The sequence below is a fragment of the Triticum aestivum genome, chromosome 4A (genome assembly GCF_018294505.1).
Source record: "Triticum aestivum cultivar Chinese Spring chromosome 4A, IWGSC CS RefSeq v2.1, whole genome shotgun sequence".
Taxonomy (NCBI): domain Eukaryota; kingdom Viridiplantae; phylum Streptophyta; class Magnoliopsida; order Poales; family Poaceae; genus Triticum; species Triticum aestivum.
Window position 1 is genome coordinate 458751683 of NC_057803.1, and position 24374 is coordinate 458776056.

At 44.8% G+C, this 24374-nt stretch overlaps 2 protein-coding genes across 2 annotated transcripts; one reads left to right on the plus strand and one right to left on the minus strand.

The window, feature by feature from the left end:
- Positions 1–12044: 12044 nt before the first annotated feature.
- Positions 12045–16104, plus strand: LOC123086342 (fatty acid desaturase DES3). The gene is made up of 8 exons (XM_044508097.1): positions 12045–12418; positions 12546–12635; positions 13305–13371; positions 14389–14481; positions 14584–14769; positions 14875–14952; positions 15333–15470; positions 15581–16104. Exons 1-8 carry the CDS (start codon positions 12126–12128, stop codon positions 15779–15781), a joined length of 1146 nt encoding a protein of 381 aa, XP_044364032.1. The 5' UTR covers positions 12045–12125; the 3' UTR covers positions 15782–16104.
- Positions 16105–16405: 301 nt separating this feature from the next.
- LOC123086341 (protein DWARF 53-LIKE) lies at positions 16406–21956 on the minus strand. The gene is made up of 3 exons (XM_044508096.1): positions 20568–21956; positions 18743–18989; positions 16406–18616 (listed from the first exon to the last, which is right to left on the minus strand). Exons 1-3 carry the CDS (start codon positions 21722–21724, stop codon positions 16661–16663), a joined length of 3360 nt encoding a protein of 1119 aa, XP_044364031.1. The 5' UTR covers positions 21725–21956; the 3' UTR covers positions 16406–16660.
- Between the last annotated feature and the right edge of the window lie 2418 nt (positions 21957–24374).

Genomic DNA, 24374 nt, shown 5'->3' on the forward strand with positions numbered 1-24374 from the left:
TAGCAAGCGAATCAGGAACAAAATACATAATAAGACCATTTGGGCATTTGATCTTGCGCCCTACAAGATGTTTAAGGTCCCCAGCAATAGCTTCAGACGATTTTGGTGTTCGGCTGGAGACCTTTCCCTTGGCACTGCGTGCGTAGTAGGTAGGAGTGGATTAGTCCTTGTCATTTGCATCGGTGTCGGTGATGAAGTCATTGTCTTCAGTGTTGAAGATGGACTTGGCAACGTATGCTGTAGCCAGACTCGCAACGCCAGAATCGGACTCCTCCTCGGACTCCACCTCTGCCTCCTCAGAAGCGGACTCCTCCTCTGAATCCATTTCCTTGCCAACAAACGCACGTGCCTTGCCAGATGAGCTCTTCTTGTGTGATGAAGACTTTGAGGAAGGCTTGGAAGAAGACTTTGAGTATTTCTTCATCTTCTTGTCGTCAGAGTCGTACTCCTTGCTCTTCTTCTTGTTGTTCTTCTCATTGTCCCACTGCGGACACTCAGAGATGTAGTGGTCAGGTTTCTTGCACTTGTGGCATGTTCTCTTCTTGTAGTCATGAGTAGAAGCTTCATCATTCCTTGAGCTTGATCGTGAAGACTTTCTAAAGCCTTTCTTCTTGGTGAATTTTTGGAACTTCTTCACAAGCATAGCAAGCTCCTTTCCAATATCTTCAGGATCATCAGAACTGCTGTCAGATTCTTCTTCAGATGAGGAGACAGCTTTTGCCTTCAAGGCACGAGTTCGCCCATAGTTGGGACCGTAGATGTCTCTTTTCTCAGAAAGCTGAAACTCGTGTGTGTTGAGCCTCTCAAGTATGTCAGATAGATCGAGTGTCTTGAAGTCAGGACGTTCTTGAATCATCAGGGCTAGGGTGTCAAACGAGTTGTCAAGTGATCTCAGGAGTGTCTTGACGACTTCAAGCTTGGTGATCTCAGTGGCGCCGAGGGCTTGAAGCTCATTTGTGATGTCAGTGAGTCGATCAAACGTGAGCTGGACATTCTCATTGTCATTTCTCTTGAAGCGGTTGAAGAGGTTGTGAAGGACACTAATTCTCTGATCTCTCTGAGTTGAGACGCCTTCGTTGACCTTGGAGAGCCAGTCCCAGACTAGCTTAGATGTTTCCAAAGCACTCACGCGGCCATACTGTCCTTTGGTCAGATGACCACAGATGATGTTCTTGGCAGTGGAGTCCATTTGAACGAAATTCTTGACATCAGCAGCGGTGACACCTTCACCAGCCTTGGGAACGCCATTCTTGACGACATACCATAGGTCGACATCAATGGCTTCAAGATGCATGCGCATCTTATTCTTCCAGTAGGGATATTCAGTTCCATCAAAGACGGGGCACGCAGCGGAGACTTTAATTATCCCTGCAGTCGACATAGCTAAAACTCCAGGTGGTTAAACCGAATCACACAGAACAAGGGAGTACCTTGCTTTGATACCAATTGAAAGTGCTAGTGATCGACTAGAGGGGGGTGAATAGGCGATTTTTAGGAAAGTCTTCAAAACATGGAAGTTTCGAAGACAAACGATAGAAATAAACCTATTACAATGCAGCGGAAGGTAGACTACACTAGGCAAACCATAGTCAAGTATTCAATGGAGTGAAAGCACAATGACTAATAGCAGCTAGGCAGTAAAGATCAGGTAGGAAGATATTGTGAAGCCAATCAGAACAAGCAGTCACTCAGTGAAGACAAAAGATAAAGCAATCATACAATGACTTCAGAAGGACCAACAGTAAGCAAAGGGAAGGGAAGGGTGAAACCAGTGACTCGTTGAAGACAATGATTTGTTGGACCAGTTCCAGTTGCTGTGACAATTGTACGTCTGGTTAGGGAGGCTGAGATTCAACTCAGAAGACCTCGTCTTCACCTTATTCCCCTTGAGCTAAGGACACCCAGTCCTCGCCCAATCACTTTGGTAAGTCTTCAAGGTAGACTTCCAAACCTTCACAGACTTCATTCACCGGCGATCCACAATGACTCTTGGATGCTCAGAACGCGATGCCTAACCGGCTGGAGGATTCACAGTCCTCAAGTGTAATAAGTCTTCAGATCACACAGACAGGAATACTTAAGTGATGCCTAACACACTTTGGCTCTGGGTGTTTAGGGCTTTATCCTCGCAAGGAATTCTCTCTCAAAGGCTTCGAGGTGGGTTGCTCTCAAACGACAAAAGCCATGCACTAACTCTGAGCAGCCAACTGTTTATGGTTGTAGGGGGTGGGATATTTATAGCCACTAGGCAACCCGACCTGATTTGTCCGAAATGACCCTCGGTCACTAAGGAACTGACACGTGTTCCAACGGTCAGATTTCAAACACACACGGAAACTTTACTTGGGCTACGAGCAAAGCTGACTTATCCAACTCTGGACAAGATTTGCTCTCATAGTCTTCACTCGAAGACATGGGATTTTGGTTAAGCATCACTTCAGTCATTCTGACTGGTTCACTTGGACCCCACTTAATAGTACGGTGGTTCCTATGACTCAACAAAGAAGAAAAAGAACGACGAAAAAACTAAGTCTTCGCGCTCCATAGTCTTCATGCGATGTCTTCTCTTGTCATAGTCTTCAATGTGAATGTCTTCACATACCACCTTTGACTTCAATGTCTTCATTCATTTTTAGGGGTCATCTCTGGTAGGAAAACCAAATCAATGAGGGACTTCTACCTGTGTTATCCTGCAATTCTCACAAACACATTAGTCCCTCAACCAGGTTTGTCGTCAATACTCCAAAACCAACTAGGGGTGGCACTAGATGCACTTACAATGTGTCACCTATTAAATCTTTGTTTTGCAATATTAATCTTGATGAAACTGAATATGAACTTCCTTTACCTAGAAGGCGTTCTAAAAATTCGGAGTATTTAGATCTTAATGATGAAATTAATGAAAGTGGGATTGAAAGAAATAAAAATCTAGATGTTGCCAAACCCACTATATTGGATTTCAAGGAATTTAATTATGAAAGTTGCTCTTTAATTGATTGTATTTCCTTGTTGCAATCCGTGCTAAATTCTCCACATGCTTATAGTCAAAATAAAGCCTTCACCGAACATATTGTTGATGCATTGATGCAATCTTATGAAGAAAAACTTGAGTTGAAAGTTTCTATCCCTAGAAAACTCTATGATGAGTGGGAACCAACTATTAAAATTAAAATTAAAGATCATGAGTTTTATGCTTTGTGTGATTTGGATGCTAGTGTCTCTACTATTCCCAAGACTTTGTGTGATTTGCTAGATTTCCGTAATTTTGATGATTGCTCTCTAAACTTGCATCTTGCGGATTCCACTATTAAGAAACCTATGGGAAGGATTAATGATGTTCTTATTGTTGAAAATAGGAATTATGTGCCCGTAGATTTCATTGGTCTTGATATAGATTGCAATCCTGCTTGCCCTATAATTCTTGGTAGACCTTTCCTTAGAACGGTTGGTGCGATTATTGATATGAAGGAAGAGAATATTAGATTTCAATTTCCATTAAAAAATGGCATGGAACACTTTCCAAGAAATAAAATAAAATTACCATATGAAACTATCATGAGAGCCACTTATGGATTGCCTACCAAAGATGGCAATACCTAGATCTATCCTCGCTTTTATGCCTAGCTAGGGGCGTTAAACGATAGCGCTTGTTGGGAGGCAACCCAATTTTATTTTTATTCCTTGCTTTTTGATCCTGCTTAGTAATAAATAAATTATTTAGCCTCTGTTTTGGTTGTGTTTTTTGTGTTTAATTAGTGGTTGTGCCAAGTAGAACCATTGGGAAGACTTGGGGTAAGTCTTGTTGAACTTGCTGTAAAAAATAGAAACTTTAGCGCTCATGAGAACTGCTGTCATTTTTATTTGAAGAGTGATATTTAGTTAATTGTTTTTGGGGATGATTAATAGATAAATTCCTCACGTCCAGCAATTTATTTTAGAATTTTGGGGTTCCAGATCTTGCGCTAGCTACAGATTACTACAGACTGTTCTGTTTTTGACAGATTCTGTTTTTCGTGTGTTGTTTGCTTATTTTGATGAATCTATGGCTAGTAAAATAGTTTATAATCCATAGAGAAGTTGGAATACAGTAGTTTTAACACCAATATAAATTAAGAATGAGTTCATTACAGTACCTTGAAGTGGTCTTTTGTTTTTTTTTCGCTAACGGAGCTCACGAGTTTTCTATTTTGAGTTTTGTGTTGTGAAGTTTTCAAGTTTTGGGTGAATTCTTTTGATGGATCATGGAACAAGGAGTGGAAAGAGCCTAAGCTTGGGGATGCCCATGGCACCCCCAATATAATCCAAGGACACCAAGAAGTCAAAGCTTGGGGATGCCCCGGAAGGCATCCCCTCTTTCGTCCACTTCCATCGGTAATTTACTTGGAGCTATATTTTTATTCACCAACATGATATGTGTTTTGCTTGGAGCGTCTTGTATTATTTGTGTCTTTGTGTCTTAGTATGCGACAATCATCCTTGCTTTACACACCTTTTGAGAGAGCCATACATGAATTAAAATTTGATAGAATACTCTATGTGCTTCACTTATATCTTTTGAGCTAAGTAGTTTTGCTCTATGTGCTTCACTTATATCTTTTGAGCGTTATAATTTTGCTCTATGTGCTTCACTTAGATCTTTTAGAGCACGGTGGTGGATTTGTTTTAAAGAAACTATTGATCTCTCATGCTTCACTTAAATTATTTTGAGAGTCTCTTAATAGCATGGTAATTTGCTTAATAATAATATGCTTGGTATTCAAGATTTGTGAAACTTTCTTTTGAGTGTGTTGAATACTAAGAAAAGATTGAAGCATGATAATTGTTTTGAGATATAGAGGTGATAATATTAAAGTCATGCTAGTTGAGTAGTTGTGAATTTAAAGAATACTTGTATAAAGTTTGTGATTCCCGTAGCATGCACGTATGGTGAACCGTTATGTGATGAAGTCGGAGCATGATTTATTTATTGATTGTCTTCCTTATGAGTGGCGGTCGGGGACGAGTGATGGTCTTTTCCTACCAATCTACCCCCCTAGGAGCATGTGCGTAATACTTTGCTTTGATAACTTCTAGATTTTTGCAATAAGTATATGAGTTCTTTATGACTAATGTTGAGTCCATGGATTATATGCACTCTCACCCTTCCACCTTTGCTAGCCTCTCTAATACCGCGCACCTTTTGCCGGTATCGTACACCTACCATATACCTTCCTCAAAACAGCCACCATACCTACCTATTATGGCATTTCCATAGCCATTCCGAGATATATTGCCATGCAACTTTCCACCATCTAGTTCATCATGACACATTCATCATTGTCATATTGCATATCCCGGTACACCGCCGGATGCATTCATATAGAGTCATATTTTGTTCTAAGTATCAAGTTGTAATTGTTGAGTTATAAGAAAAATAAAAGTGTGATGATCATCATTATTAGAGCATTGTCCCAAGTGAGGAAAGAATGATGGAGACTATGATTCCCCCATAAGTCGGGATGAGACTCCGGACGAAAAATAAATAAAAGAGGCCAAAGAAGCCCAAATAAAAAGAGGCCATTAGAAAAAAGAGGAAAGGCCCAAATAAAAAATATATATAAAAAATGAGAGAAAAAGAGAGAAGGGACGATGTTACTATCCTCTTACCACACTTGTGCTTCAAAGTAGCACCATGATCTTCATAGTAGAGAGTCTCTCATGTTATCACTTTCATATACTAGTGGGAATTTTACATTATAGAACTTGGCTTGTATATTCCAATGATGGGCTTCCTCAAATTGCCCTAGGTCTTCATGAGCAAGCAAGTTGGATGCACACCCACTTAGTTTCTTTTTGAGCTTTCATATACTTATAGCTCTAGTGCATCCGTTGCATGGCAATCCCTACTCACTCACATTGATATCTATTGATGGGCATCTTCATAGCCCGTTGATACGCCTAGTTGATGTGAGACTATCTTCCCCTCCTTTTTGTCTTCTCCACAACCATCATTCTATTCCACCTATAGTGTTATATCCATGGCTCATGCTCATGTATTGCATGAAGATTGAAAAAGTTTTGAAAAAGTTAGAGTATGAAACAATTGCTTGGCTTGTCATCGGGGTTGTGCATGATTTAAATACTTTGTGTGGTGAATATGGAGCATAGCCAGACTATATGATTTTGTAGGGATAACTTTCTTTGGCCATGTTATTTTGAGAAGACATAATTGCTTTGTTAGTATGCTTGAAGTATTATTATTTTTATGTCAATATGAACTTTTGTCTTGAATCTTTCGAATCTGAATATTCATATCACAATTAAGAAGATTTGCATTGAAATTATGCCAAGTAGCACTCCGCGTCAAAAATTCTCTTTTTATCATTTACCTACTCGAGGACGAGCAGGAATTAAGCTTGGGGATGCCTGATACGTCTCCAACGTATCTATAATTTTTGATTGCTCCATGCTATATTATCTACTGTTTTGGACTATATTGGGCTTTATTTTCCACTTTTATATTATTTTTGGGACTAACCTATTAACCGGAGGCCCAGCCTAGAATTGTTGTTTTTTGCCTATTTCAGTGTTTCGAAGAAACGGAATATCAAACGGAGTCCAAACGGAATAAAACCTTCAGGAATGTGATTTTCTCAACGAACGTGATCCAGGAGACTTGGACCCTTCTCCAAGGAACAAAAGAGGTGGTCACGATGGTGGGGGGCGCCCCCCCCCCTAGGGCGCGCCCCCTGCCTCGTGGGCCCCTCGGTGCTCCTCCGGCGTACTCCTTCCTCCTATATATACACACGTACCCCCAAACGATCAGAATAGAAGCCAAAAACCAAATTCCACCGCCGCAACTTTCTGTATCCATGAGATCCCATCTTGGGGCCTGTTCCGGAGCTCCGCCGGAAGAGGGCCGTCATCACGGAGGGCTTCTACATCATCATAGCCTCTCCGATGAAGTGTGAGTAGTTTACCTCAGACCTTCGGGTCCATAGTTAGTATCTAGATGGCTTCTTCTCTCTTTTTGGATCTCAATACAAAGTTATCCCCCTCTCTTGTGGAGATCTATTCGATCTAATCTTCTTTTTGCGGTGTGTTTGTTGAGACCGATGAATTGTGGGTTTATGATCAAGTCTATCTATGAATAATATTTGAATCTTCTCTTAATTCTTTTATGTATGATTGGTTATCTTTGCAAGTCTCTTCGAATTATCCGTTTGGTTTGGCCAACTAGATTGGTAGTTCTTGCCATGGGAGAAGTGCTTAGCTTTGGGTTCGATCTTGCGGTGTCCTTACCCAGTGACAGAAGGGGCAGCAAGGCACGTATTGTATCGTTGCCATCGAGGATAACAAGATGGGGTTTATTTCATATTGCATGAATTTATCTCTCTACATCATGTCATCTTGCTTAAGGCGTTACTCTGTTTTTAACTTAATACTCTAGATGCATGCTGGATAGCGGTCGATGAGTGGAGTAATAGTAGTAGATGTAGAATCGTTTCGATCTACTTGTCACGGACGTGATGCCTATATACATGATCATGCCTAGATATTCTCATAACTATGCTCAATTCTGTCAATTGATCAACAATAATTTGTTCACCCACCGTAGAATACTTATGCTCTTGAGAGAAGCCACTAGTGAAACCTATGGCCCCCGGGTCTATTCTCATCATATCAATCTCCATCACTTTAATCTTGCTTTGCTTTTTTACTTTGCCTTTACTTTTTACTTTGCATCTTTATACCAAAAATACCAAAAATATTATATCTATCAGATCTCACTCTCGTAAGTGACCGTGAAGGGATTTACAACCCCTAATCGCGTTGGTTGTGAGTAGCTATCGTTTTGTGCAGGTACGAGGGACTTGAGTGTGGCCTCCTACTGGATTGATACCTTGGTTCTCAAAAAATGAGGGAAATACTTATGCTACTCTGCTGCATCGTCCCTTCCTCTTCGGGGAAAATCAACGCAAGCTCAAGACATAGCAATAGCACATAAGGTGTTCCTCCAATATTCGGGAGTTGTATAATCTCATAGTCAGAGGAACATCTATAAGTCATGATGAAAGCAGTAGCAATAAAACTAAACGATCATTTATGCTAAGCTAACGGATGGGTCTTGTCCATCACATTATTCTCTAATGATGTGATCCCGTTCATCAAATGACAACACATGTCTATGGTCAGAAAACTTAACTATCTTTGATTAACGAGCTAGTCAAGTAGAGGCATACTAGGGACACTCTGTTTTGTCTATGTATTCACACATGTACTAAGTTTCTGGTTAATACAATTCTAGCATGAATAATAAACTTTTATCATGATATATGGAAATATAAATAACAAATTTATTATTGCCTCTAGGGCATATTTCCTTCGATAGTTTCAATGTATGTGTATGTTGTTATTGTATAAAATCTGTATAAATACTATGTAAACACGTAGAAGAAAAAAAATACCAAAAAAGTAGCAGTGGCGCGGGGTAAGAGGGTAGCAGGTACGCGGGGGCAGTGGTACTGCTACACAGATTTAGCAGTAGCCCTTGGCACATACCCGCGCTACAGTTAATTAGCAGTAGCACATGGTGGGCCCATGATACTTCTAGCAGAAGTAGTAATAGTTCAGGGTGGTATCCCCGCACTACTGCTAATAGAAAGTTAGTTGCAGTGCAGTGAGCTAGTAGTAGCGGCCCCCTTGCGCTACTGCTAGCCGTTTACCCCGCACCACTAATAGGCTTATCTTTAATAGTGTTTTCTTCTTGTTTTCCGTTTCCATTTCATTCATCGCATCATCACCATAGGGAGAGCAATTCCTGGTTGTAAGATCAGGGTGTATAACCCTGTTCATACTCATTCCGAGATTGAGACTTGTTTAATCATTACGAGGAACGAAGTCAATATGAGATAAAGGTGATCCACGTAACTTAATACATGGCTCCGATCTAACAACCTTAATTGTGAAGACGATCACGCTGTGAGGATATCGAAGCGGGACTATAGAGGAGAATGGAGTCCTGCATGGAGGAGTTCTACGACCCAATGGTGGTCCGCCTACTAACAAAACAATCAATATACTAGAATCTCTATACAAGGTAACTGATATTATCGTTCTACTAGCACAATTGATGTACACCATGATCTGAAGTCTGTCTGTGCCTACTCTCTCTACTACAAGAAACCACTTTTATTTTCAATCTTTTAATTCATGTTCTTTACTTCTAAGTTGTTACAACTCTCGTTGCGACAACTACACTCCTTTTTACCACTCTAGTATATTGTTTGAAGGAACACTAAAACCGTCTACAGATTCTCAAACAATTATTTCACACAAGACCTATGACAACTTGTGTGTGACCAAAACGCCGCTCTAAATACTCTCATCCGCTCTTCGTTGGGATGACTAGTCAACTACTACTGGATACTTACACGAAGGTGCTACAATACATGTGTGTCTTGCAGACCATCAGTTACCTTCACACCTAATTATGCACAAGATCTCGGGTTCTCATATGAATGAATAGGGAGCTCAAAGAGAAAAGAAAGTCACCTCAGTTTGTACATCTCTTGAACGTGCGCTTGTCATCAGTCCACTTGTACTTGGAGATGATCCATGGTGATGTCAGTGGGATGCTCATCGTCACACACAAGTCGGTAACCAGGACCAGGAGCAACCGTATCGCTTCTCTTTCTAAGTGGATATCCATACTAACAAACTTGTAGAGTGAAACTCATTAATGTCGCTGCAATAGCCACCCGTCGGGTATGACGTGGTCTGAGGGAACAACGCGAATAGGCGGGGGCTATGTCCCTACTGTGCCATTGGTCACACTAGCGACATCGAAGGAAGCGACAACCTGACCGGCAGTTGTCCATGGACGGTATCAACTTGCACACAAGATGAGACCGCCGGCAACAAGTCAACAACCAAATCGACACCACACAACGTCGGAGCACATGTTCGACGACAATGTCGACTCACTGGCTCCCCAAGGCCATCGACCACGTCATCGAGATGGGTTTTGTAGGATCGAGAACAGGTGTCTAGAGGGGGGGTGATTAGACCATCAACAGAGAAAAGTAGCAGTTTTTAATTTCTTTTAAGTTAAGGTGAAGTTTTAGCACAAGTTTAAACATTCACAATACATTTCAAGTAAGCATGGCAAGACTATATGAGCAACGGAAAGTAAAGCATGCAACTTGCAAGAAAGTAAAAGGATGGGATTGGAGTGTGCAAACGCAATTGGAGACACGAAGATTTTTGGCATGGTTCCGATAGGTGGTGCTATCGTACATTCACGTTGATGGAGACTTCAACCCACGAAGGGTAACGGTTGCGCGAGTCCACGGAAGGCTCCACCCACGAAGGGTCCACGAAGAAGCAACCTTGTCTATCCCACCATGGTCATCGCCCACGAAGGACTTGCCTCACTTGTGTAGATCTTCACGAAGTAGGCGATCTCCTTGCCCTTACAAACTCCTTGGTTCAACTCCACAATCTTGACGGAGACTCTCAAGTGACACATAATCAATCTAGGAGACACCACTCTCCAAAAGGTAATAGATGTTGTGTTAATGATAAACTCCTTGCTCTTGTGCTTCAAATGATAGTCTCTCCAACACTCAACTCTCTCTCACAGATTTAGATTTGGTGGAAAGATGATTCGAGTGGAAAGCAACTTGGGGAAGGCTAGAGATCAAGATTCTTGTGGTTGGAATGGAATATCTTGGTCTCAACACATGAGTAGGTGGTTCTTTCTTAGAAAATGAATGGTGGAAGTGGGCATGTTCTGATTGCTCTCCTCGCGAATGAGGGATGGGTCGAGGGGTATATATAGCCTCCACACAAAATCTAGCCGTTACACACAATTCACCAAACTCGGTGGGACCGAATCGAGAAACTCGGTAGACCGATATGGTTCAAAATGTGAACGTTAGGATTTTCGGTGGGACCGATATGATCAACTCATTGGGACCGATGTGTTAGGGTTAGGGTAAAACCTTAACTCGGTTTTGACCGATTACACAAACTCGATGAGACCGATTTTGGTAATAAGGAAAACAAAGAGTTGGTCAAGCAAACTCGGTGGGACCGATTTGCATATCTCGTGAGACTGAAATTATTACATCAGGTAACAGAGAGTTTGCAAGCCCATCTCGGTGACACCGAGATCCCATCGGTGAGACCGAACTGATTAGGGTTTCTGGCTATGACTATGTCAAATGAACTCGGTGGCGCCGGCTAGATCAAATCGGTGGGGCCGAGTTTAACTTTAGATTTGGGACATATGTAAAAATGGGAAAGTGGTTGAGGGCTTTGGAGCATATCACTAAGCACTTTGAGCAAGCAAGTCATTAAGCAACACCTCATCCCCTTTTAATAGTATTGGTTTTTCCTATAGACTTAATGTGATCTTTAATCACTAAAATAGAAATGAATAGTCTTGAGCTTTTGCCAATCTTTGTCCTTAGCATCTTGAAGGGGTCACATCCTCTTGTCCATGTCACGTCTTTGTTAAACATTCTGAAATATACTAGATAAAAATATTAATTCAACAAAAAATATGTTAACATTAATTATCAAAATTATTTAGGAAGCACTTGTGCTTTCAGGTTTGAAGCCGGCGCACGAAACAACGTCAGCGAAAACTAAAACCTAACACACAAAACGGGGTTCCCGCACCTCCCGTCACGAGAGCAATAGGCGTGCCGAAAGAGAACCGCCGGCCTTGCCCGCGGGGAAGGGTGGAGATCTGAAGTGAGGGGGGTCTAGGAGGCGTCAACTAGGCAAGTATTTTCTCATTTAGTTTTTTTCCATCGACTTTCTGATTTAGTTTAGAAACACACATGTCATTGTGGGAATGTGTCCCCCGTAATTTGATCGCCATTTTGTATCGTGTCGCAGTATGGAAACACGACGCAAGCGTATGGGCACGTAAAGGGAAACTGGATGGTTCCGTGCCGGAGGAGGACGTGCATGCACGTGCACCGGTCCATCCATCATGTAAGAACGTAGGAAGTGTACACCAATGGCAAATTTATGGCTTATAAATAGCACGCATCTGCGTCGATCTCCGGCCACCACCACCCAACCCGCGGCCCCAAATCTCTCTCCCCGCTTTCCCGGAGACAGATCCAGCCATGGGCGCCGCGGCGAGGAGGGCGGCCGAGCAGGAGCAAAGCTGCAAGGCCACGGAGGACTTCGACGCCGCCAAGCCGCCGCCCTTCCGCATCGGCGACGTGCGCGCCGCCGTGCCCGCCCACTGCTGGCGCAAGAGCCCACTCCGGTCCCTCTCCTACGTCGCCCGCGACGTCGCCGTCGTGGCCGCGCTGGCCGTGGCCGCATGGTGGCTAAACAGCTGGGCCGTGTGGCCGCTCTACTGGGCAGCGCAGGGCACCATGTTCTGGGCGCTCTTCGTCCTCGGCCACGACTGGTACGCGCCTCTTCCTTCCTCCGGCCGACCGGCCGCCGCAATCGAGCGATTAGTTAACCAGATCGTCGCCGTCCCAGGCAATGCTGATTACTATTGAGATGCAGTAACGACTATTCTTGTAATGCAGTGGTCACGGGAGCTTCTCGGACAGCGGGACGCTCAACAGCGTCGTCGGCCACCTGCTGCACACCTTCATCCTTGTCCCATACAACGGATGGTTAGCATCTTTCGATTTATCTCCGCTTATAACATAAACACAGACAGTTTAGTATGCAACCATATGCTGAACCTGCACAGATTAGGAACACAAACGCTGCAAAATTTGGAGCATAAGTGATGCAGTTTGGTACTACAAATTCTGAAACTCTACGAATCGGGCTGCAATGCAATTTTCTATCATGAGTTTATTTAGGAAACAAATAAAAAATCATGAAAGGAGCTAAAATTTGGAGCAAACCGATGCAATCGACAAGATGCGAAACAGAGTTTCTCCCCCCATTATATTATATTAAACATAAAAGAAAAGAAAAGGTTGAGAGAAATATCTCCCGACAACAGTTTGAGTTGTTTAACACTAGTGCACAGTCCCCTACGTCGGCCACATTGAAAATTACACCCACATGGAGACGAAAACGATGGGCACAAGCCATGCGTCGTGCATGCCATGCAAGATTCTGAATTTTATTTTACTACTTATTTCGCAAGGTTCTGCATTTTCTTGTGCAGCAATTTATTTATTTATTTTTGCAGGGCAGCATCTGCATTTTCTTGTGCAGCAATTTATCAATTTTTTGCGGGGCAGCAATTAACGTTGATGCATTGATCTAGTGATGCTTTAGTTAGCTTTGGCTGATGGAGCATTTATGTTTGTTATGGCATAATTCAGGAGGATCAGCCACAGGACGCACCATCAGAACCATGGCCACATCGACAGGGACGAGTCATGGCACCCGGTTAGTAGTCCTACCCACATCGTACAAAACACTAGTACCCGCCAGCATTATTGCAATTCAGATTCAGAGCTGCTAGACCGCTTGACAGATATTTGTAGTCTAAGATATTGAATTATTCATATGTATACATTCTACTACTAGTAGGTAGTAAAAGGTTTGTGAGAGAGTTTGGCAGAATTGAGGTGAAGGGTGAAAAAGGACAAGCAAGCATTGCTTTCAGCTCAGCCTGAGATGCAGAGTGCACATGCAGTGGAGCAGGAGAGGGGAGAGAATACTGCTGCTACTCCCTCCGTTCCAAAATATAGCGCGCCCACGCTTTTCGAGGTTCAACTTTGACCATAAATTTAACCCACGAGACCGACTGCGGCGGGATCAAAAATTATATAATTAAAACTTTTTTTGAATACGAATTCATTGGTATAATTTTTTCGCCCGCCGCAGTCGGTCTTGTTGATTAAATTAATGGTCAAAGTTGAAGCACGGAAACCGAGGACGCGCTATATTTTGGAACGGAGGGAGTAGTATATATGATTGATTAGGCTGCCAAACTAAACTGCCCCTAAAGATCCATCCATCCCAGCAAAAGCTAGCTAGCGAGATGTGGTCCGTCCTTTCCTAGATACTACTACTAATAATGCCAGCCAAGCACAAGCTGCGAGTGCCCGCTAAGTAGATCTACTCATCATGTCTGTCACGTGATCAGATCTGCATCCTGCCGCTGCCTGCTAAGTTGATCGCCGTATATCAGCAAAGATGCGCATCGAATCTTACCTTGGCTTTGCTTTGCTCTGCTAGTCTCCCACCAAACCAGACCATTTCATAATGCAAAGGTCCCTTTCATGTCGATTGCATGGCTGTCATTATCATAGTCATATCATAGACCAGCAGGCCTTGCCCTTTTCAGTCAGCCTCAGCTGCTTGTTGTGGAGTTGTGGTTGTGGCATCAGTCAATTGCAACTTTAACCAAGATCCTTAGCATTTAACCTCAGCTGATGCGGATATAACTGAATTGAGCAGATTACCGAGAATGTGTACAAGGAGATGGAGCCAAGCACCAAGAAGCTACGCTTCTCACTGCCATACCCGCTCCTGGCTTTCCCTGTCTACCTCGTAAGAATCTCCTTCTCTGATGATCGATTGTGCTCTGCATCCCCGAGTCTCAGCTGAAAAACTGCACTGAATCCGTCTTCTGCAATGGCTCAACACCTGCAGTGGTACAGAAGCCCGGGCAAGAACGGCTCGCATTTCAACCCAAGCAGCGATTTGTTCAGCCCCAAGGAGAGGCTTGACGTGATCGTCTCCACCACTTGCTGGTTCACGATGATCGCGCTGCTCATCGCCATGGCGTGCGTGTTTGGGCCGGTGCCGGTGCTCAAGCTCTACGGCGTTCCATATGCTGTAAGCGATTGCTAACGGTTTTCTTAGTACTGCTTGCTTCCAAGCTACTCGGACTGAACAACTAACTTGATTGTGGTATCATCCAATGTGTATCATATAAAACAGGTGTTTGTGATGTGGCTTGATTTGGTGACGTACCTTCACCACCATGGACACCAGGACCTCCCTTGGTATCGCGGCGAGGTACTTTCTATATTGATTATTGTTATTTTGGGGAAAATATATCAGTTAATTACAAGTATGTATATGAAAAACATCCATCTTCTACGCATAGTTCATGAGTTAGCAGCCTATTTCTCATGGCAGGTGGAACAGACATAGTTACAGAAAAATAGGATTACCTCATCTTCTGAACATCTTAGCTACTATTAGTGTTGATATTCAGTGAAAAATAATTATGCTACATAAACGTGTCTGTAATGTTGTTCCTTTCTGCGTGTTGAACTAGAATTTTCCCCCAACCACGGATGCAGTTTCGCCCTACCATGGTTTTACTATTTCACCAGCGCTCAATGTTCATTTGTCAACAACTAAACATATATTCTATGTAATCATCATTGCAGGAATGGAGCTACCTCCGTGGTGGCCTGACGACCGTGGACCGGGACTATGGATGGATCAACAACATCCACCATGACATTGGCACTCATGTCATCCACCACCTCTTCCCTCAAATACCTCACTACCACCTAGTAGAAGCAGTAAGCGCACTACTACTACTATGCTAAACATATATATGCACTTACCTACTAATGCTGAGTACTGTGTACTGAAACTACGGCTTTCTCCTTATTTTGTGAACAAAAAACAGACCAAGGCAGCAAGGCCAGTTCTGGGAAGATATTACCGCGAGCCAGAGAAGTCAGGTCCACTGCCACTTCACCTCTTCCATGTCCTCCTCGGGAGCTTGAGAGTCGATCACTTCGTAAGCGATGTTGGAGATGTTGTATTCTACCAAACTGACCCAAGCTTGAATGGCGATAACTGGACGAAAAATGGCAAGCACAAGTGATGTAAGATAGAGAGATATCATAGCCTGCTGGAGAAATTAGCAGAACGGGCTTCCTGCTAAAATCAAAGCATGTGGGTCTGCAACAACAGACAGGCTGTGTTGATTGGTTGATGAAATTCAGACCATTCATTAGAATTAGCATTCTCCAATTGTGGTTGTAGCTAGCAATGTTATTTTCAATCTTACCAGTTTTGGTTGTGGAGTTATGTAACAAATTAATGAACCTTCTTAGACTATTGATCAGTCTGGAGTTTGTATGCGCCGGGCCTGGGAGAGTGGGCATTAATTTTGTGAGCCAGATTAAGTGCTCTGCGCCGTTTTTCTGATCTGAGTTATATGCTTGCTAATTAGAGTGTACAGATGGGCTACTCATCTTTGTGTACTAGACTAACTAGATTGCTGGAACAGGGTTATGCATAATTATTACAAATTTCAACATGAACCTACACCACCATAAGCATAACAAGTTGGCAAAATTCCCAACACTGAAAATATGAAATGTTGGCCCACTAACCTTAAAATTTTCAATTTGAACCTTCGTTGCAAAACAAGTTGGCCAAACTCTTAGATGCTAAGTAGAATGTGAGCCACTAGCATTTACATATTTCAATATGAACCTACAAATTAGCAGGAGAAGTTGGCCAAACCTGGAATTACCCACTGATTATGGACTTCAGTACTCTACCTCTGCATCACCATATATAACAGTGATATATTGGCAAATCCACAAGTGTTACAATCAATATATACTTGCCGATATATATGAAGGCAATGCATCATCAACTATGCTACAAATTATTTCCCGGCAAAATAATGCTATACTATTGTGGACTAATAGCTAGAAATAATTACAATTATCGCTATACAGATACCATCATTTCACCATTCTAGAATTATTCTGGAGGAGAGCAAACCTCCAAAACCATTGTCTTCCCTGACTGCTGCCATGTCCTCACAGGCCACTAGTATAAGAGTGGAACTGCTGGCATGCTTACCACACTTGACCTTCAGTTCCCCAAGGCTTCCAGCGAACACCTGATCCAGCCAGGCCTGGAGAGGCCTCTTGCCCTCTGATGCCCATGCCGCTGCAATTATTTGCTCCATTGCACCGACATCAATTTCCAATGTGCAGCCGGAGCCCAGAACTTTGCGGAGTGTATTGCTCAACTCCTGCAGTACGTAGTCGGCGACTTTGTCAAAGTCGAATGGCTTGAAATCGATGGACTCGTCAACCAAACACAAGAGGCTGTCCATGGATCTCTCCGGAGTGCCATATGAGTTGTCATTGCTGCCGCTGTGGTCATCAGCATCGCTCGAACCATCCTCGTCGATGGGGAGGTTCAGGTCGAACGGAACACTTGATGTTCTGTGCAGTCGCTTGGAAATGCTCGGTGATTCTTGCTGCAGCTTTTCTTGGTCATCAGAAATGTTGAACTTTCGCTTGCTGACTGAACCCCCACAGTACAAAGATGCATGAATTTTGGCTAGAGGGTGCCCGGGGGAAACTATCACCTTATCACCGTGGCCTTCACCGGTGATCGCCGTACATGATTCTACCAGGATCTTCAGTTGATGTCCACTAGCTGCCAGGATCTTATCTTCAGTGAAAGTAAGACCCTCTTCCATTCCAACAGACACGCTTTTGGAGCCTCTGGTTGTTCTTGTTGACAGCACAACAATGGAGTCATTAATGTCAACTTCCTTGCCACGCAAGTCTCGGAATCTACCAGTCTTACTGGCATGAGTCAGAGTGTCCTGGAGAAGGCAGTCAGCTTTATCGACATTATCAAGGAAGATGACAGATCGCCGTTTCTTGCTCAGCTCGTCAACAATATAGTCAGTGCCAGTCTTTCCTCTGTAACTTGAGTCAGCCCAATCCTTGAGACTCAGGTCCAGATAAATCATGTTCTCTTTGCTGCCATGTACGAGCTCTGCAAGCGCCAAAGCAACTCTGCGTTTGGCCATGCAATCAGAACCATGAAAGCTAAACCACATGTCATTCTTCCTGCTTGCACCACGGCGCCTCTCCATTGACTTGCACCGCACAATGGAACCACAAATAGCACTCAAGGCTTCCTCCTGCCTTCCAACAACCTGGAACAAGCGTTCCACAAGTAGCTTGTAATTACTCAAATCAGAACCTTGTGCTGCGAGGTGTGAAGGTTTCTGCCAATGACCAAAAGCAGACAAACCTCCAGAAGCTGCTGAATGCTGAGCACTAGGTGATGTTTGCCCCATATTTGTGGAACTCTTGGAACAAGCAAAGGGTTGCGCAAAGATCTGCGGAGGCTTCAGATTCAAATTATCAACTTTCTTGGGTACAGATATCTCTGCATCAGCTACATGTTTGCAGCTGGCAGAATTTGTGCCCTTGGAAGAAGATTCATGAGGCGTGCCTAAAACCAAGTCAGTTGCCACAGATACGGCAGATGATGGTGACACGTGATCTTCGTGATGATCATGACAGTATGACAGGGTTTCATGTTGGGACTGCTTTTCATCACTCTTTGAAAACCCAGCTTGAAGCTCCAATGTAAGGTTGTCATTCCTTTGGTTAGAGATAGATGGGGGTGAAATACTCTTTGTGGTAGCATTGGTATGTGGAACAGACACTACAGAAGGTCTAATAACCTCCCTTTGAAGTGCAACTGATTCAGAACCTTTGCTCAGATTTTCTGCTCTTTCCCCATTGGCTGGAACACCAATATAATGCGGAAATAACTGGTATGGAACACTGTTGATCCTATGGCAGCCTTGGTGGAGCCGCAGGCAGTACTCGTTCCACTTCTTCTGTAGATTCGATATTTTTGAATTCAATACCATCTGATCTCTAACCTGCACTGAAGAAAAACTGTACATCTTTTATACCAATGATATTCAAAATTAAGCATCTATCAAAACGACGGCATATGCAACAATTATTTTACTTAGAAGTCACAGAATATGTAAGCCGCTTCACACCTTGACTGCATCAAATCCATTGTTAGCACCTATCGTGCTGCCATTCTGCAGCAGCGAAGGTAGACCTCCCTGGTGATGGTCTTCAGCTGTAATGCCACTTCCTCTAATGATAGTAGCAACTTCTTGCTCGTATCTATCATTGCACTGTTGACACCGAAGGGCCGGAGGACAAGAATTTGCTGTGAGGCTGTTAGCTTCGTAGGTATCGCTGACAAGTCCCCCAAAAGGAAGGAGCGCATCCATAAAGCTGCAAACACAAGTTTGACATCGTTAGGCCAAGATGACAGGAGCAAAATGAAGTACAGAGAACCCACATCAAGTCCTACTTCAATACGCCTATTCTGACTCTGCAGTTGCTTAAGTATAGAGGCTGGCATTTTTGGGTCCAATGCATCAGAACCTCATTGTTCAAACAGTACTTGCTGTATCAGAATAGAATAATGTCTTTTCATGAAAATGCATTTCTTTAATGTTTAAAACCTTGTTTGTTTCTCTCCTTTTATCTTTAGTGCCTTTAAATTTTTTTTTACCGAGGTACTCTGAATTCTTACACCCGATGACGGTGGAACAACAGGAATGATATACATACGACGAATTTCCGTACGACGACGGTACGACAGTACTCCATCACCCTTCGATGGAATAGCCGGATCAATATCTGACGCGGGATAGTAGTATCATACAGAGATCGTATAAAAAATGTCAGACGCAAAGCAATATTGGTGGAACAAACCATCTACCTTATGAATTAAATAGGACAGCTTAAAATTGTCAAAGGAGCAAAGAAGTTCTTTAAAATAACCTAAATGAACAAACAAGAAGCTAATGAATGAGTAAACAAACGAGCAAAAACCATCAATACATCACACAAAAGGAAGATGGTCAAGAAGAATTTAAAATAGTAACCCGCTCCCAGAGAGTGGAAATATGTAATCTTCTCGTTGATATTTAAAATAAACCGGTCATGTATAAAAAAATAAAAAAATATATATAACATGGAGCAGAAACACTAGGGGTCTTTAGCACAGGTAATCAGGGATAGAGGTATCACTGTCAATCTTAGAAACAGAAGTTGCAAACCCTGATTGTGATGATCTATAGTATCTGAACTGAAGATGTACCCACTGTGGAAAAAAAACTTCCAGGTGGCAAACTCCTTACCATTGAAACCTCTAAAGGACAACGGAATCACGCGGATGAAAATCAAAACCATGACATCCTCAGTAACACAACTTCAGTCTGTACTTTACTCGAGCATCAACGTAACCTCCAAAGGCCATAACAACACACCTCAAGATAAGAGGCCATAACAACACACCTCAAGATAAGAGGCCATAACAACACACCTCAAGATAAGAGGCCATAACAACACACCTCAAGATAAGAGGCACGCTTATAAGTCAATAACTTAAGCATGCATATTACCAGGTCAAGCACTGAGAAAACAACTGTACTAGTACTAAACGGGATGAGTAAAAACATTCAGAAAACAATCGACATCACGAAAAAGCTGTATCCATGTAGAATATTTAAAGACCTCTGTATAAACTCGACCAATCAGACATGGTAGAAAAATAATCAGGCCAATGGGCATACAGACAAATCTGCACTCAAAACATTACTAAACTAATAGTACGCCGATCATTGGAGTAAGAACTACTGTAGTAATCCTTGTTAGTAGTAACCAGACATCTAAGGAACATCCGAATATGATAAACAAAAGGTGCGCACGCGCACACGCCAGTCACCACAATGGATGCCAATCAACTCAATCCTAAGCATAAACAATTGGCGGAAGGTAGAAAGAGAAGAGAATAGGATTCACCTTGCAGGCTTGGAGAAAGCCGCGGCGGTGGTTGCCTGAGGGATGAGCGCAGCGGGGCTGCCTCCGGCGCGCACTGCCGTGATCGGCAGCAGCTGGAGCTCCCAATCCTTGTCGAGCAAGGGGAATTTGGACAAGAAGGTGAGGTAGGTCTCGTACGTGGCCGACCAGCCCATCACCCAGACACGGCCAGCTCTGTGCGTCTCCAGCACTCGCGTCACCTCCGCCACCACCCGGCGCCCCATCTCCTGGAGCTCGCCGTCGTTGGGGACCAGTTCTTTGAGGTCACCGATGCTTATCATGAGGCCGGAGGTGGCGCTTGCCATGGCGGCCGCCACGCCGAGCTCCGTCTGGTCGATGGAGCTTGGACCGACGGGGAGGACACGGTACGGCGAGAGGGCGGCGAAGTCGGCAGCGGCGGAGGCGGCCCCGACGCCGACGAGCATGGGGTTGCGGCCTCGGGCGAGGACCTCGCCGATGCGGCGGAAGTTCTCCTCCCCGGTGCCGCCGGCGAGGCTCCCTGCAGCTGGCGAAGGCACGTCGGCGTCGTCGGCGGCGGCGAAGCTGCAGAGGAAGAGAGGCGGCGGGCGGCTCCGCGTGGGGAGGCGGCCGAGCATGGGCATGGGCGGCGCAGGGCGGAGGATGGCGAGCTTGATGTCGCCGCTGTGGAAGCCCGCGTCGCCGAAGACGCGGCTGACGAGGGGGTCGTCGAGGATGGCGAGCACGAGCTGCGAGAGCTCGACCTTGACGGCGGCGGGGGCCTGCGCGGTGGCCGCCTGGTGGTAGAAATGGAAGGTGTCCGGGTTGCGGCGCTGGTTGGCCTGCGAGCGCTTGACGGCCGCCATGAGCGAGTTGGAGACGGGCGGCTCCGCGTCGTCGGCGCCAGAGGCAGAGGAGGCGGAGGGGAGCCTGTCGAGCGAGACCGCGAAGCAGAGCTCGAGCGCCTTGAGCTGGACGCGCGGGGCGTAGGCGGCGCTGCGTGCCCGCGCGAGCGCGTCGCGGAGGAGCGGCGGGGCGGGAGGGGCGAGCAGGGCGGAGATGAGGTGGAGCGAGGTTGTCTGCGCGTGGGCGCGGCGGCGCGCGGAGACGACGGCCGCGTCGAGGGCGGTGACGGCGGCCGGCGAGAGGCACTGCCGCGCCGCGGCCACCGGCGTCGGCATCGCCGGCGCACGCACGCGTGGAGGGCTGGGGCTGGGATTGGGATTGGGGTTAGGGGAGTCGAGCGGGCCAGTGACAGGTGGTAATCACCGGAGGGACCTGGCTGCTATTACTTTTCCGCGCACGCACACTGATCACTGGACGGGTGACGAGGCCGAAACTTCTGAGGGGCGGATTGCTAATAGAGGAAACATCCGGGGGCCGACGGTCGCTGGAACCTGGAAGAAAAATAATTGGCAGGAAGGCAGGTGAAGGGGTTTATATATGCCATTTGGGTGATGATGATATCTGCTCTTCCTCTTTTCGGTGATGCGGTGGGGGCCACCTGACAGCGACGGTGATGGCGACAGTGAGTGCTGCTGCTTTCTGGAGTGGGGGAAAATGAAAAATATTAATTTGGTGGAGGGAGCACCAAGGCATCGCATATATGCAGCTGAGCTCAGTGGCAGTACAGATTCTTCTTTTGGGTAGACCACTGTGCTGCGCTGCAGCCAAGCTAGATTGTTCTCTTCTCCTGCAAAAGTGGGCGAAAGACAGTACCACCACCACCCATGAGATATGCAAAATCCTTCTAGGAAACTTGTTTCAAAAAAAAAAAATCCTTCTAGGAAAGGCACCGGGATCTAGCGCTATGGATACCCCCGGCTGGGACAGCACAAGGCTTGGGTTTACTGCAAATTTTGGCTCATTGGCCTATCGGCAAAGATGTCATATTAATTGAAACGAAATGATGCAAAATTGCTGTGTTGGCGGAAAGATAAGGTTTACATCATTTCAGTTAGTTTCCCTCTCTTTTTCCCCGTCTCTGCATGTGAAATCATTCATGCAAACAAAAGAGTTTCCTATCGCGAAAATAGCCCTCAACTTTAGTTGGACAGGGACACCTGCGCTGCTCTTAGGATTCCACTGGTGCACCCAGTTGGTTTATTCTCAGCTCACATCTCATCCAAAAAGGTGTACAGGAAATATCTCTACCCTGCAAGCTGGTGTATTTTACATGTCGTGTTGTAACTAAGAGTATCTACAACGGGGCGTCCCAAACCCTTCTCGTATGTCTGGCAGATGACCCGGTCAGTGACCGGTAAAAAAAAAAATCAAGACGGGCACCTCAAATCGGCATAAACGTCAGGGCCGACCGGCACCCCTCATATCTAACCTAAATATAAGGCGGATATGAGAACACCTGGGCACGCCCAGACGCGTCCGCCACGTCGGTTCCGGCCCACACCGACCCACCCGACCCCACGTATAATCATCCATATCCGCTCTCCGGACCAAACGCTAGCCACTTCATTTCACTTCACTCTGCCCACAAAACTCTCATTCGGCTTTCTCCGGCATGGGCAGCGGATCCGAGTTCTACACTTTCAGATCCGTCGACCCCGAGCTCATCCAACGCGATCCCGAGAAGGAGATTGAAAGCACAAGTGCTTCTTAGGTGATTTTGGTAATTAATGTCAACATACCTCTTGTTGGACTAATACTTCTACTTAGTATGTTTCAGGTAAGTTCAACAATGGAGTGGCATGGACTAGAGGATGTGGAACCCCTTCAAGATGCTGAGGACAAGGCATTGGCTCAAGCTCAAAGCTCAGGATTCTACATTTTATTTTAGTCATCCAAGATCACAATTGAATCCATAGGAAATCCAATACTATTTAGAGGGGATGAGGTGTTGCTCAATGGCTTGCTTACTCAAAGTGCTTAGTGATATGCTCCAAAGCCTTCAACCACTTTCTCATATCCACATATGTCCCAAACCAAAAGTCAAACTCGGCCCCACCGAAACTTTCTATCCGGCGCCACCGAGTTCTCTTGACATAGCCACTGCCAGAAACCCTAATCAATTCGGTCTCACCGATGGGATCTCGGTCTCACCGAGATGGGATTGCAAACTCTCTGTTGCCTATTGCAATAATTTCGGTCCCACCGAGACATGCAATCGGTCCCACCGAGTTTGCTTGGCCAACTCTCTGTTTTGCTTATTACCCAAATCGGTCCCACCGAGTTTGTGTAATCGGTCAAACCGAGATGAGGCTTTACCCTAACCATAGCACATCGGTCCCACCGAAATGCCTAACGGTCACATTTTGAACTAAATCGGTCTGACCGAGTTTCATGATTCGGTCCCACCGAGTTTGGTAATTTGTGTGTAACGGTTAGATTTTGTGTGGAGGCTATTTATACCCCTCCACCTACTCTTCATTCGTGAAAAAGCCATCAGAACATGCCTACACTTCCAACATACATTTTCTGAGAGAGAACCACCTACACTTGTGTTGAGGTCAAAATATTCCACTCCAACCACATAAATCTTGATCTCTAGCCTTCCCCAAGTTGCTTTCCACTCAAATCATCTTTCCACCAAATCCAAATCATGTGAGAGAGAGTTGAGTGTTGGGGAGACTATCATTTGAAGCACAAGAGCAAGGAGTTCATCATCAACACACCATTTGTTTACCTCTTGGAGAGTGGTGTCTCCTAGATTGGTTAGGTGTCACTTGGGAGCCTCCGTCAAGATTGTGGAGTTGAACCAAGGAGTTTGTAAGGGCAAGGAGATCGCCTACTTCGTGAAGATCTACCCGAGTGAGGCAAGTCCTTCGTGGGCGACGGCCATGGTGGGATAGACAAGGTTGTTTCTTCGTGGACCCT

Excerpts from the sequence above, each read along its gene's own strand:
- LOC123086342 (XM_044508097.1), top strand. The coding sequence starts at position 12,126 with ATGGGCGCCGCGGCGAGGAGGGCGGCCGAGCAGGAGCAAAGCTGCAAG. Across the intron at positions 14,482-14,583 it reads TGGCTTTCCCTGTCTACCTC|TGGTACAGAAGCCCGGGCAA; the intron begins GTAAGAATCTCC and ends CAACACCTGCAG. Across the intron at positions 15,471-15,580 it reads ACTACCACCTAGTAGAAGCA|ACCAAGGCAGCAAGGCCAGT; the intron begins GTAAGCGCACTA and ends AACAAAAAACAG.
- LOC123086341 (XM_044508096.1), bottom strand. The coding sequence starts at position 21,724 with ATGCCGACGCCGGTGGCCGCGGCGCGGCAGTGCCTCTCGCCGGCCGCC. Across the intron at positions 18,990-20,567 it reads GCTTTCTCCAAGCCTGCAAG|CTTTATGGATGCGCTCCTTC; the intron begins GTGAATCCTATT and ends TTGTGTTTGCAG. Across the intron at positions 18,617-18,742 it reads ATGGATTTGATGCAGTCAAG|GTTAGAGATCAGATGGTATT; the intron begins GTGTGAAGCGGC and ends TCTTCAGTGCAG.